General features: G+C 35.8%; 1 protein-coding gene across 1 annotated transcript; it reads right to left on the bottom strand.

Moving 5' to 3' along the window:
- Positions 1 to 236: 236 nt before the first annotated feature.
- On the bottom strand, positions 237 to 11315 carry LOC116164262. Its single transcript, XM_031478407.1, has 12 exons — positions 11098 to 11315; positions 10925 to 11048; positions 10721 to 10867; positions 10487 to 10665; positions 10224 to 10430; positions 9943 to 10164; positions 9686 to 9892; positions 9431 to 9627; positions 1530 to 1704; positions 1225 to 1484; positions 931 to 1171; positions 237 to 497 (listed from the first exon to the last, which is right to left on the bottom strand). Exons 1-12 carry the CDS (start codon positions 11107 to 11109, stop codon positions 282 to 284), a joined length of 2187 nt encoding a protein of 728 aa, XP_031334267.1. The 5' UTR covers positions 11110 to 11315; the 3' UTR covers positions 237 to 281.
- Between the last annotated feature and the right edge of the window lie 1469 nt (positions 11316 to 12784).

Genomic DNA, 12784 nt, shown 5'->3' on the forward strand with positions numbered 1-12784 from the left:
ATTCGGTTCATAACTAACGGAGATGTCAAAAGAACATACTTTATTTTTTGGGTTACATTGCCTATTCACGTACTTCGATCTACAAATTTGATAAAGAATCTACCTGCAAAATTTCATTGTAATCGGTCCAGTCCAGAGGGGGTATCTCAGTTATATTTCGTATGTAACGAAAAGAGGGGCTACCTCTGCCCCTGGGGCAATTCTAAACACAACAGCATAGTATTGAAATCGTTTCATTTAATGAATTGAAATATACTCGGGAATAAGATTGGTAGGTACTTTCAAAATGGTAAATATTTGTTTGTTGCATATAAGATGTCTAATGCTTTGATGAAAGCACGATAATCCACTTCATCTCGTAGACCCCTTCTGAATCCAAATCCTTTGCATATTATATCAAATTCGCTTCTTGAAATCATATTCATCATTCCTCTGACAGCTAACGTTTTTAGTAATTGCTGTTGAGATACTGTTCCGCATTTAGTACGATCAAAATCCTGAAAAAAGGGTTCATTATAGGATAGGTAGTAAAACTAAAGTAAATGCAATCCCTCCCGACATAAGTGCGAATATAGATTATTTTATAACATCTTCAAACACATCTAGTGTATCTAGCAAATATTTGTTGTGCAATAAAATACCTGATTAGAGGACTGTAGTGGATTTACTAAACTTTAACGGTATCATGATGAAATCCTTTGAAAGGATGCGAGGGTGTTTATTGTTCGTAATCATTTATATGCTTGCGCTCAAAACTATTGTCTTGTAGTGTGCTATTATAAGAAGCTTTTGATCGTTTTCTTATTATTTTCTAGCAATTTGTAGGTATACCAAAAAATGATTTCGAAAAAATGTTTACAACAATCATTATTCATGTCATTGTAATGAAATCCTTTTCTGGCGCGCTATGGAAGATAATAACGTACGTACTTCCAACACTGCCATTAAATTCATTTCTTGTTCCGGTTTCTTTGCTAGTTTTTGAAGAGCAATACACATAGTTTTCCTCTCTTCAAAGTTTAGGAAATTTCTCTCACAATCATTGGTCGGCACATGCTGTATAGGCATTATCAAAGGTGCTCGATCCAAGCAACTTTGCGTAAACGCTTCTTCTACTACATTTTCAAATCGTTTGTAGTCGACACAGTCGCATCGTTTTATTGAACCGAATCTGAAACAGATTTACACGTAATTGTGTTTCTTTTGCATTGTGGAAGTACTTACACTTCAAAAAGTGTTTCAAACTCTCCCTCCGTCAAATCAAGCTTACAATTATCTATCGCACGTTTGAAGTCTTGTCTTGACATGACTTCTTCGTTGTGACGATCAAAATCTCTTAAAAATTCCAACAGCCTTATTCGTTCGCGCACAACTTTACTTTTAATCTTCGCCAATACCATAACAATGTCCTTCTCATTGCGTTCGACAGGTTTTGGCGGTTTTGGGGCGTTGAGTTTCTTCATATCAGAAATGAAACCTGTAAACTAGTCACACAGAGTGATAATAAAGTTTCTCATATAAAAACTTACTAGGGGTAGTTCGTGTCGCTTAGGCTCCACTTCTCTCAAAAACCAAAAGTAATTGAATCCGAGGTCGTCATTGAATCTCTCCTCTAACGCATATAATTCTTCGCCTGATAATAAAATGCCATTAGATGAGATACATTGCCGCATTTGAGATCGTGTCACGTGACCATTATTATGTCTGAAAAATTTTATTTTTATCTGTTCCTGCCCATAAGTGTGCTAATCTGAAAAGTTTTAATGCGAAGATATCGCGAAATAGGCGAATTGAAAAAACACGATTTGGACTAACTGTCATAAGGGTTGGGGAAACTAGAACCACCATATTTTTGTCACGGAGCGAGTCACCTTCTAAGTGCCCTCCACCATCTCTCAATTTCAAATGGCACCATCCCCTTTGGCATACCTTAAATTAAAGGTCTCATTGAGTAGTAAGTATATTCATTTGCATATCTAACATCCTTTGATTTTTTCCTCTGGGACTACTTGAAAGCTCTTGTCTTTGAAACCTGCTTCAATAGAAAATCTTCGGTAATGCAATGTTAGAGAATGCAGATATATTCTAAGACAAGTGTTTGAGAATGTGGATTATCATATCAAATAGGTTATACTTTTGCTTACAACAGAATGAAATAAAATCGTCTGGTACCTGCTTGTCCCCGACGTGATTAGTTTCAAATCAAAGTCATTGATCATACTCGATCAGTTGGTATCGAGTTAGGTCTGTGGATTAATGTCCCTACAGCACCTTTCTCAAGCAGACGAATATACTACTCAAACATACCTTTCATTTAAGGTATGACATAAAGGAGTGGTGCCATTCACAATTTGAGAGTTGGAGTGGGGGCGCTTTGGGGGTGGTTCACTCCGTGACAAAAATATGTTGGTTCTAGTTCCCCCAACTTCTATGACAATTGACAGTTATTTCAAACCGCGTTTTTCCAATTCTTTTATTTTGCCAGATATTCCCATTGAAACTTTTAAAATTGACACACTGTATGAGCAGTATTGTATTCAAGACAGACAAAAGTGCGTTGTTAAGTATTGTGTGCAATTACTACTATATCAAAGACACCAAAAAGTCTGAACGTCCGGCCAGCACGATAACTAAAAACCGTTTGGACATATGAAGCTAAAATTTGACACTTGACTTATACAGGCTGTTACAAGACCGCATGTAAAAAAAATTGTGTGATATAGGGGATCAAGACAAGCACTTTTTCCAAATAAACCGAGAGTCCAACGTGTTTCGTTTGAGAGCCACCACCAAAGAAGGGGTGAAATTTGGATTTCTTCCTTTCATTTTTTTTTCAGCAACCATAAGAGTGACAAAGATGGGTGACACACCTTTGAATAGGTTTTCGGGTAGGCCCTATCCGATTTTGAAAAAAAAATTCCAAAATTCCTACCACGAAAGGGCACACCCCTACTTGGGGGTGCGAAAAAAATTCTGATTTCGACGAAATTTTGTATCTGGGGGTTTTTGAACATGAAAATCATGAATCTGGAATTAGTTTTCAAAATTTCGAAAAAAAAGTTTGTCAGGAAAGCTTAAATGGACTGTAATTAAAATAGGCGAATGGTCTAATTTCGCATGTAGTGAATTGAAAATGTCGCAAATAACAAAACAAGTTAACAAAGTAATCGTAAACGATTTACAAAAAGCGCATTTCCACTTGCATTCATTTCCCCTTTGTAAGATGCCACTTCTATTAACATCGTAAAAATCCGGTCACAAATATGAAAGATAGCGTTGCATAAGTGCAATCAATTTTTGAAGTCCTACTTCAACTTCAGTTTATAAGAAGAAATTCATTTCAATGCTTTCATAAATAAGAAAGTTTGCGCATGCGCAAACCTAAATTTTGAAACTGGCGTTAGATTTTCCTTTATTCCAAGGGCCTACCCAACCAACACAGTTTCAGTTTCGTATATAACGCGCGTATAGTAGACTAAAACCCTACGTTTAAAAAACGTAATCATATAGTAGTATACAGTGTGTCCCAGATCGCGTGGGATTGCATGGGTAACTTTGTTATTATTAAAGATAGAGAATTGGTTAAATGGGCAATGTTTTGCAGTTTTGGATGCTTATTTAAAATTTCCTTATGGAAATTCAAAATGTCCCATAGGTTCGACGTAAATTCAAAAAAACTAAAATTGGTCATTTCCTTGAATGTCTTATATCATCGAAAGTGTAAGAGATATAAAAAAAAGTTTTATATAAAAGTGACTGTCTTTGATACGCTTAATTTAGAATTGATGTCAAAAAAATTTAAGATGGCCACTTTTGAGGAACATTTACCAACTTCCTAAAGTTAAATGGGCGCCATATTGGATTTTTAGATTACTTGATAGATTTTTTAATTCTCTTTTCAACGAGCTATCATAACATAAGATTGAAAATAAGATACCAATTATATTAACGGTTTTTGTATTTTAATCAAGTAGTCTGTGACGAATAAAAAAAAACAAAACAAAATCTATTCGAGGCAACAAAACAATGAAAATAATTACACCAGATGTTTAAAATACTGGCCATTATTAGTGAAACACACTTCAAGACAGTTTAGTTTAGGCAACGTGTTGCCATTGATGATTATTATTATTATTGTAGTGGTAGCTACTTCCACTTTACTTTTATTTTTAGCGCATTTCCACAAAAATAAAAAAAAATGCCACTTTGTCCGTCCGTCCGTCCGTCCGTCGTAACTTTGCGACGCTACTAGTTCTTTTATCTTAAGAGCTATTGTTCTACTTTTTCCGCTATTTGGTTCGTTATGGTGTCGAGTCTTGTACCAAGGAAGGAATTTTTTCTGTACCGCTTACAAAAAAAGTTATTGTAAAAAAACAAAAAAACCGTTTTTTACATGTTCCATAATTTTACACTTTTGCCGTTTATTAACGATCCTAGAGATCGTTTATAATTTTGCATTGCTATCTTTCGCCTGCCGGTTGGTCTCTCCGTCTGTTCCTTTGTCTGTCTGTCCATCTATCTGTCCGTGTGAACGATAACTTTGTTTAGAAATGTTCGATCGCTTTTACATCTCCGTTAGTTATGAACTGAAATGCATGAAATTCAATATGGGCATAGATTTAGCCATATAATACGCAATGCCAAAAGTTGAATCGAATCGATTCAAAATTCACAGTGCCCTTTTCGCAGCTCGACTATTTATAAACCGAATTGCAAACTTTTTTACTTATAAAAGTATTTGAATGAAATTTGATACATAGGCACTTGGAATAAAGGAAAATCAAACCCCAATTTCAAAATTTGGTTTTGCGCATGCGCAGTGCCAACTTTTTTATTTATGGAAGAATTTAAACGAAATTTGATACATAAGCACTTCGAATAAAAGAAAATCAAACGCCAATTTCAAAATTTGGTTTTGCGCATGCGCAGTGCCAACTTTTTTAATGGAAGAATTTAAACGAAATTTATCCATAGGCACTTGGGATAAAGGAAAATCAAACGCCAATTTCAAAATTTGGTTTTGCGCATGCGCAGTGCCAACTTTTTTTATTTATGGAAGAATTTAAACGAAATTTGATACATAGGCACTTCGAATAAAGGAAAATCAAACGCCAATTTCAAAATTTGGTTTTGCGCATGCGCAGTGCCAACTTTTTTATTAATGGAAGAATTTAAACGAAATTTGATACATAGGCACTTGGGATAAAGGAAAATCAAACGCCAGTTTCAAAATTTTATTTTGCGCATGCGCCGTGCCAACTTTTTTATCTATGGAACTATTTAAGTGAAATTTGATACTTAGGCGCTTGGAACAAAAAGGAAAATCTTAGTTTATTAGTTAGTTATAGTAAATTAGTTTTAAAATTTTTTGCGCATGCAATTTTCTTATTTAGAAAAGCATTTAAATGAAATTCTTCTCATAAACTGAAATTGAAGTAGCACGTCAAAAATGGATTGCCCATGTGCAACGCTATCTTTCATATTTGTGGCCGGATTTTTACGATTTTAACAAAAGTTGCATCTTACAAATGGGAAATGAATGCAAGTGGAAATGCGCTTTATGTAAATCGTTTACGATTACTTTTTAACTTGTTTAATTAAGTACTTACTTTTATAATTTAATGGTCTGTACATAATTCGTGAATTGTGACCTGAGCAGCCAGCTTGTTGGTAGATAGCATAAACCAACCCTTTCTTCAAAACATACGTTTTCGAGAAAAATCCTTTGAGGGAGTTTATTGGAGAATTTGTAAATCATGGTGAGCAGTTAAAAATCCAACAAAGATTACCGGTCCAATTACATGACTTCCCGTTATGCCATAAAATACATTATTTAAAAAAAATATTACTTGATTTCGGCGTGAAACTACATCATGTAGGTTTTCCTGTGACGAGTATAGTGTTCATTATGTCGATTTGAACACTCCGCAGTTAGAAAAAGATTCATCTGTCCATATACTCGGACTGGTAAAACTGTTAGTTTCGATATTCTTGCGGATAAACCACCTACTGACCTACAAAATGTGACCTGGGACAATGCATCAATGGTAATACATTGTGTAAAATAAAGCAAAGTGTCTTGAAATGTTTTAACTGGATAATGGCATGACATTTTTTCGAGGAGATAGTTTGTAGTTATACCACCATTTGTAGGTATGTAAGTATGGATAATAAGATAGTCAATAAGTGATGTTATAACAATCAAAATTTTTCTAGGCCTACTTATATAAAATTTTGGATGGAGTTGTAATGCCCAAACCCCCCCTCTCATGAGTGCGCCCCTGATTTTTTAAACATCTGATGTAATTATTTTCATTGTTTTGTTGGCTCGAATAGATTTTGTTTTGTTTTTTTTTAATTCATCACAGCCTACTTGATTAAAATACAAAAACCGTTGATATAACTGGTATCTTATTTTCAATCTTATGTTATGATGGCTCGTTGAAAAGAGAATTAAAAAATCTATCAAGTAATCTAAAAATCTCATATAGCGCCTATTTAACTTTAGAAAGTTGGTAAATGTTCCTCAAAAGTAGCCATCTTGAATTTTTTTGACATCAATTCTAAATTAAGCGTATCAAAGACAGTCACTTTTATATAAAACTTTTTTTTATATCTCTTATACTTTCGATGATATAAGACATTCAAGGAAATGACCAATTTTAGTTTTTTTGAATTTACGTCGAACCTATGCGACATTTTGAATTTCCATAAGGAAATTTTAAATAAGCATCCAAAACTGCAAAACATTGCCCATTTAACCAATTCTCTATCTTTAATAATAACAAAGTTACCCATGCAATCCCACGCGATCTGGGACACACTGTATATTATCATAATATAACACATTATATATTTATTATACTATTATGCATAAATGTCCAGCGGATATTGCTATGCTTGTAGAAAATTATGCGTTTATTATTCCTATTTATATACGATTTATATGCGTTTACTGAATACGTTTAAATTTCGCATACTGAATATGTAGTAATATCCTTACGCATTATTCGTATTAAATTCGTCGATAATGTACTGCTAATTAAAGTCACTAGATATAGTGACTTTAGATTCCAATAAAGTCACTAAATATAGAAAGTACCGCAATCCATTGGGCACGTGTGTTAGAGAGAGAACGCATGATTTTTGCCCAAAAATGGCGGAAGTTATCAGATTCTAGTAACTTTAATGTTAGGGATTACTCCACCTGTTTGGAGATATCTGTATATATTTTTATAAAACATGACGACAGTACTATGAAGTTAGGTTATAAAAAATTACAGCTATTCAGATTTTATTTGTCAATTTTTTTAAGTTGGCAGCAAATTTGCCCAAAAATGGCGGATGATTGCGGTACTTTCTATATCTAGTGACTTTAGATTCCAGATTGCAGTTACGCCCCCTAGCGGCCATTTCAGAAACTTAAAAATATTTTCCAGGTTTTTCTCGTGGCCGTTTTAGTAATAAATTTTTTTACCGCAAGCCTCTACGATGGATAGATTCTCAGATACAGTACCTCGCATTCTTAGTTGGCCACCCTGTACAGCTGACGGCAGATAAGATTCCTGGAATGTATACTTCACAATATTGTCAAATTCAAATACGGAAATTACATTCACGTCGTGTTAGAAAACCAGAAAAAAAATTGAATTGAAATATGCAGGTGAAGAAGACGCAGATTACGGACCGAACGTTGCAGAGCCAGCACCTGTTATGGTAGAACAAGAACTAGAAAATGCTAAAGAGAAGTTCATACTGAGTCTTTCGGAAAATACGGATCTGATTTTGGAACGCACTGTTAGACAGCATCGGAGCAATGTGTGGTTAGAAGAATGACGTGAAAGGCTCACAGCATCAAACTTTGGGAGAATTTGTAAATTGCGTGAAACGACCTCTTGCACTAATACTGTAAACAAGTATAGATTGTGCATTTTTTAACCGAAATAGCTTTTGTTTTGACATGACCAATGGATATATTTCTTACCGACGTCTCAATCGCCCTTTGTGAGTACCCTCTTCCGAAAATGCGTTCTTGAGGTATAAGGGAATATACCCGATCACTTTAAGAGGTCGAGGAGGAGGGCTATGGTTGGTAGAAATTATTTCCTTTCGTTGAGACCTTTCATTAGAGTACCATGAAGGATAAAACTAGTTCCACTCCCCCTCCCCCTCCACCCCGTACTTTGATAAGAGGATAGAAAGAAAGGCAAGTAGTTGGTTAGAAAACGGTTCCTTTCGTTGAGACCTTTCATTAGAATACCATGAAGGGTAGAACTACAGTGACTTGGTAGAACATGTGTAGAAAATTCCCGGACTGTTGGCATCGGCTATTTTAGTCCGGGAATGTTTTGCTTTTACTATACACAATTTACTATTTATATCCGTAGTAGTACAAACAAATGTAAGTGTTGTTGTAGTAAACACGCCCATTTCACAAAGTGCACACAATTAGCTAATAATGCAACCAATAGAAGAGAAGCAATTAACGGCGATTTGCCGAACGTATGTAGTATGATGTGTTGCCTAACGTTTGCATGCAGTTTTTCTACACTTTTGATATTGAGCGTTTTTCAAAATTTCGTTTTAAACGGCGTAGAACGAATTTGAAAACCCGGCCAAAGGCTTAACATCTTCCTTACAATCTACTCATCCCGGCTATAAGAGGTTTTTTGTTAAATATCGCGTGAGACGCATGTTATCAGTCACGGTATATATTTTTTTTATGTCCGGGTTGTGCGCTGTAATAGTTATTTACATATGAGTATGGTAAATCAAGGTTTACGTTAACGAGTGAGATGTTTACTGCCGAAGCGTAGCTGAGGCAGGAATTTCGAAACGAGTAACGTTAACTGATTTAACATACAAATAATGTAAAACATTTTATTTCATATTGCTCTATTTCTATTAAAATACCATTTTGATTAGAATGTTGTAGGTACACATTAAAATAAAAGCAAAAGTCGATCACTTGATTTGTTTGATCTGACAGTGGTTTGACAAATATCAATGCATACGTTTAGATGGATGTCAGTTGCGGTTGCTAGGCAAAATTTCCAGTCTGGTAAAAATTTTCAGTCTGGTAAAATACGATTTACCAGACTCAAATCAGTCTGGGAAAGCGGTGATTACTAGATAGTATGAAATAAAATTTTTTTTTTCAAAAATACGTGATTACGGGCTTATAGCCGGGTTCTTGAATAGTTACTGTAGACGTACAGATAGAGACCCTTTTTCTTCAACTCAGATTTTAAGCGCGTAAAACGACATTTCAAGTAGCATATTTTTAGGCATTAATGTATGTACCTACAACTGGAATCCCCCCTTCAATTCAATTCGTTCGCTATATGAATACGGGTTTATACATTAGGTAATAGTAATAAGACGTTTGTTAATTGTTAATATGCGCACATTACTTTGCCTATCTACTTACGTATCATAGTCACCGAATAACGGTTTAAGCATTATTGCTCGTTTCATGGTTCTATGTTTCACTTTCATAAGCGCTTCCTCACACAAATCTCTTGTTTGACTGGAAACTTGTTGCCACACCTTACCCCCTTTTTGGGGAAGTTCGCTTACAGCTCTAGGGGGAGAAATTACATCCAGACAGGGACACTTTTCTAACTCCTGTAAGGTTTTAGCGTAGTCAGTAGTTACGGAATACGATACAATAGAGAGATCATACTTTGACAGTGAAAACCTGATCTACATCGTCTTCAAACGTTTTCCAACAAACCCGCATAGGATCGCTAGGATCACGATATTGCACCATAATTGCTTCAATTTCAGGCAGTGACAGAAACAGTTTGTTAGTACAACTTATCCCTAAGGCATCCAGACCTCGATGAAATTGGGATACGGTCACTTTACCAGTATGCAGTGGGTCGAAATCCTACAATTTACTTATTGTTTACGGTACACTCGTGTAAGTACTATCTTTACCCTAAAAAATTCATTCACTCGTAGTCGGTTCGATATTATATGTTTTTGTATGGTTCGCATGATCGTAATGAGATCTTGAGATTGTTTTGGAATTTCCAAAGCTGGATGAAATGTTGTTTGTTTTCCAAAGATACTTGCAGCTAAAATTTTGCCAATTTCAGGCCTGGGTAGTTTTGGTAGTTCTGCGTCGATTAAACGTCCGGGAAATTGAGCATGTAAGTCCTGTAGAGGAAGCACAACGATAAGTGTAGGTATGCCTGTCAGTCATCTTCGATAAGTACCCCTCCTAAATCGAGCATGCCATGTTTATCCATGTAGTCAACCGACGCATCGATTGCAGCTATAAACGCTACGTAATTCAGCGTATAACTATCTTTAAGATACTTTTTTACTAGTAAATTAAAATCTTCCGCTGATACTAGTATTCCTAAATAGGTTAGTATTCGTGCAAAATGCGCTATTGTTACAGTACCAACATTCTTCGATACCTAATAAAAGTAGGTATACCCCAATGGACTTACTATCAAACTATACAATCGGTTACCAATTCATAATCTTGAAAATATGGCTTTAATACTAGTTTCTTCATATTAACTTGAACTGCCATTTTGGTTATCAAAAGGTTTAATCGACGTTCCTCAGTAATACTCAACCGATTTACTTGCATAGGGTCTTCCCATTCCAGACCAGTGACCAAAGGCTTATTTGTGGAAAAATTCGGTACTGCAAGACAATTTTTGATAACAGTGACCAGAACAATTTAAACAGCACTACTTACTGTTGTTCTGTATGACCTCACAAAATTGAGTGTACAATATTCGTCCATCTTGCACTCTGAAGTAATCGGCTAAATCGGCAATTTCCTGTTCCGATAACCCAATGACACTTTTCAACGGCCCAGATAGAACAGAACAAAACTTCGATTCTGCAATACGAAAACCAAGACTCGTTCATTACTGGAAACGAAGTTAAGCCATATTACCTGATATAACACAATTTTTCTCTGGATCCAGAGGTAAATAATGGTCCCATAAATTCAAATTCACGCGAAATATTGCGGATCTTATTTTGTTGCATGTTCGCCACACGTCACTTAATTTTATCGTCTTAAAATAAGGCCGTTAGAATAGACAATGTTGAAAAATATGTCGATACCTTGTAATGCATTTCTATTGTAACGTTTATACCCGTGGAGTACCAAAATTTTCTTACGACAAATACAACTCTCTAAATATATAGTTACCGTTAGGAGACGTTAACCTGCTAGATTCGGATTTCCATACTGAATTACGCCGGCAGTAAAAGAATACAGGACTCGAGTTTTGGAATCAATAAAAACGTAATCGTTCAACAATTTCAACAGGCTGCTTTCACGTGACAAGATTGTTTGATTCCACGTGCTTAGGAACATACGGGTCCTTTAACTTAGCACCACCATTTCAAATTTCTGACTAAAGATAGATTGCGCTAGAATCTCTATAGCTAGCGTTAGGTAGCGCCACCTTGAGTTCAGCTAGCGCCATTATAGATTTTGCAGAAAAGCCCTTGACTTTCGGGGGGTGCTATGTTAACGCTAGCACCACCATTGCGTCTGATCATTTCCAAAAGCAAGCGCTGAGTTCACCGGACCTAGCGCCAGCTAGCGCCACAAATTTTATAGCTAGCGCCACCCCCCAATAGTGCGGGGGGGAAATTTTTTCTAGCATCACCATTTTGTTTTTTCGGGTAAAATTTTGACGTTTTGTGTTCTGCTGACCTAGCGCCAGCTAGCGCCACAAATTTTAGAGCTGCCATCACCCTCCAATGGTGTGTGGGGGCACCACTTACTTACGACAAATTTAAGTATTGCCACAGACAACATATACTACAGACGGTCAATGCAATGCTATAGAAAAAAACGCAACACCTAATAGAGTACGGTTAGTGTGTACCTTGAAGCAGTCGAAATAAATTGTCGTAAAATGTGGTAGACGCACAGAAAACTGTTGTGTGTGGTAAAAGTGTGAGGCACTTTCTTTCGGTGATCCAAACGCGTTTGGATTGTCAAATCACGTTCTTTCGAAGTGTGATCTTATAATCATGATTGCTAAAATCGTGAACAAACTGAACATAAAAGTTTTTTGACACGAATTCCTAACCTATATATGCAAGGATATTTTTGCTCAAATGTTAAATTAGTCAATATTTGTAACTGAATTCTGAATAGGAGCATAATCGTGCAAGTACTTACACTTGTATTTAAATTATTTTCATAATCCAAACAAAAAATACGTAATTCGAATGCAAATGTGCACTACGTAAACTTAACCATACTTTGATTTAAATTCGCGCGTTCTTTCGTAAAACGTGATCCTACGAATCACGATCTCGAAATCATGATTGCGAAGTAGCCGAAAGAAAGCGCCTGTGTAATAGATTGTTATATATATGTGTACGTAGACGGAACGGGAGACACAGAGGAAATGACATGTACTTTTTAGGTTATGCTTTTTTACTGACTTACTATGAAATATATTAAGTGTACAAACGAATACTGGTATTCTGAATTATTCGACTTGAAGACTACGTGCCGAACATAACAAAGTGGCGACGAGGATAGTTTAAAACGTACCTTTTTACATTTACATGAAAAGCTTACATCAAGGTTTACATACATCATGTACCTACCTATTGGCGTTTAATTAGGTAAAAAGAGCCTGGTTTTGCTTCCTGGGAGACCTTATTTCCTTGTATTCAGGGGCCTGAAATCCGAAAAGCCTTGATAGCCCTCTTGGCGAATCCTTTATCCTTTAATTAATTTAATTGAATAGGTAGGAAAATCGTACGAGGTTAAGGCATTCAT

This window comes from Photinus pyralis, unplaced genomic scaffold, assembly GCF_008802855.1.
Source record: "Photinus pyralis isolate 1611_PpyrPB1 unplaced genomic scaffold, Ppyr1.3 Ppyr1.4_LG2, whole genome shotgun sequence".
NCBI lineage: Eukaryota > Metazoa > Arthropoda > Insecta > Coleoptera > Lampyridae > Photinus > Photinus pyralis.

What these genes read in the sequence shown, in the direction of transcription:
- LOC116164262 (XM_031478407.1), bottom strand. An exon ending in ATCAGGTTTTCACTGTCAAA is followed by an intron (nt 9,628 to 9,685) that starts GTATGATCTCTC and finishes AAAACCTTACAG; the next exon opens with GAGTTAGAAAAGTGTCCCTG. An exon ending in ATTTAATGGCAGTGTTGGAA is followed by an intron (nt 498 to 930) that starts GTACGTACGTTA and finishes CCCTTTTTTCAG; the next exon opens with GATTTTGATCGTACTAAATG.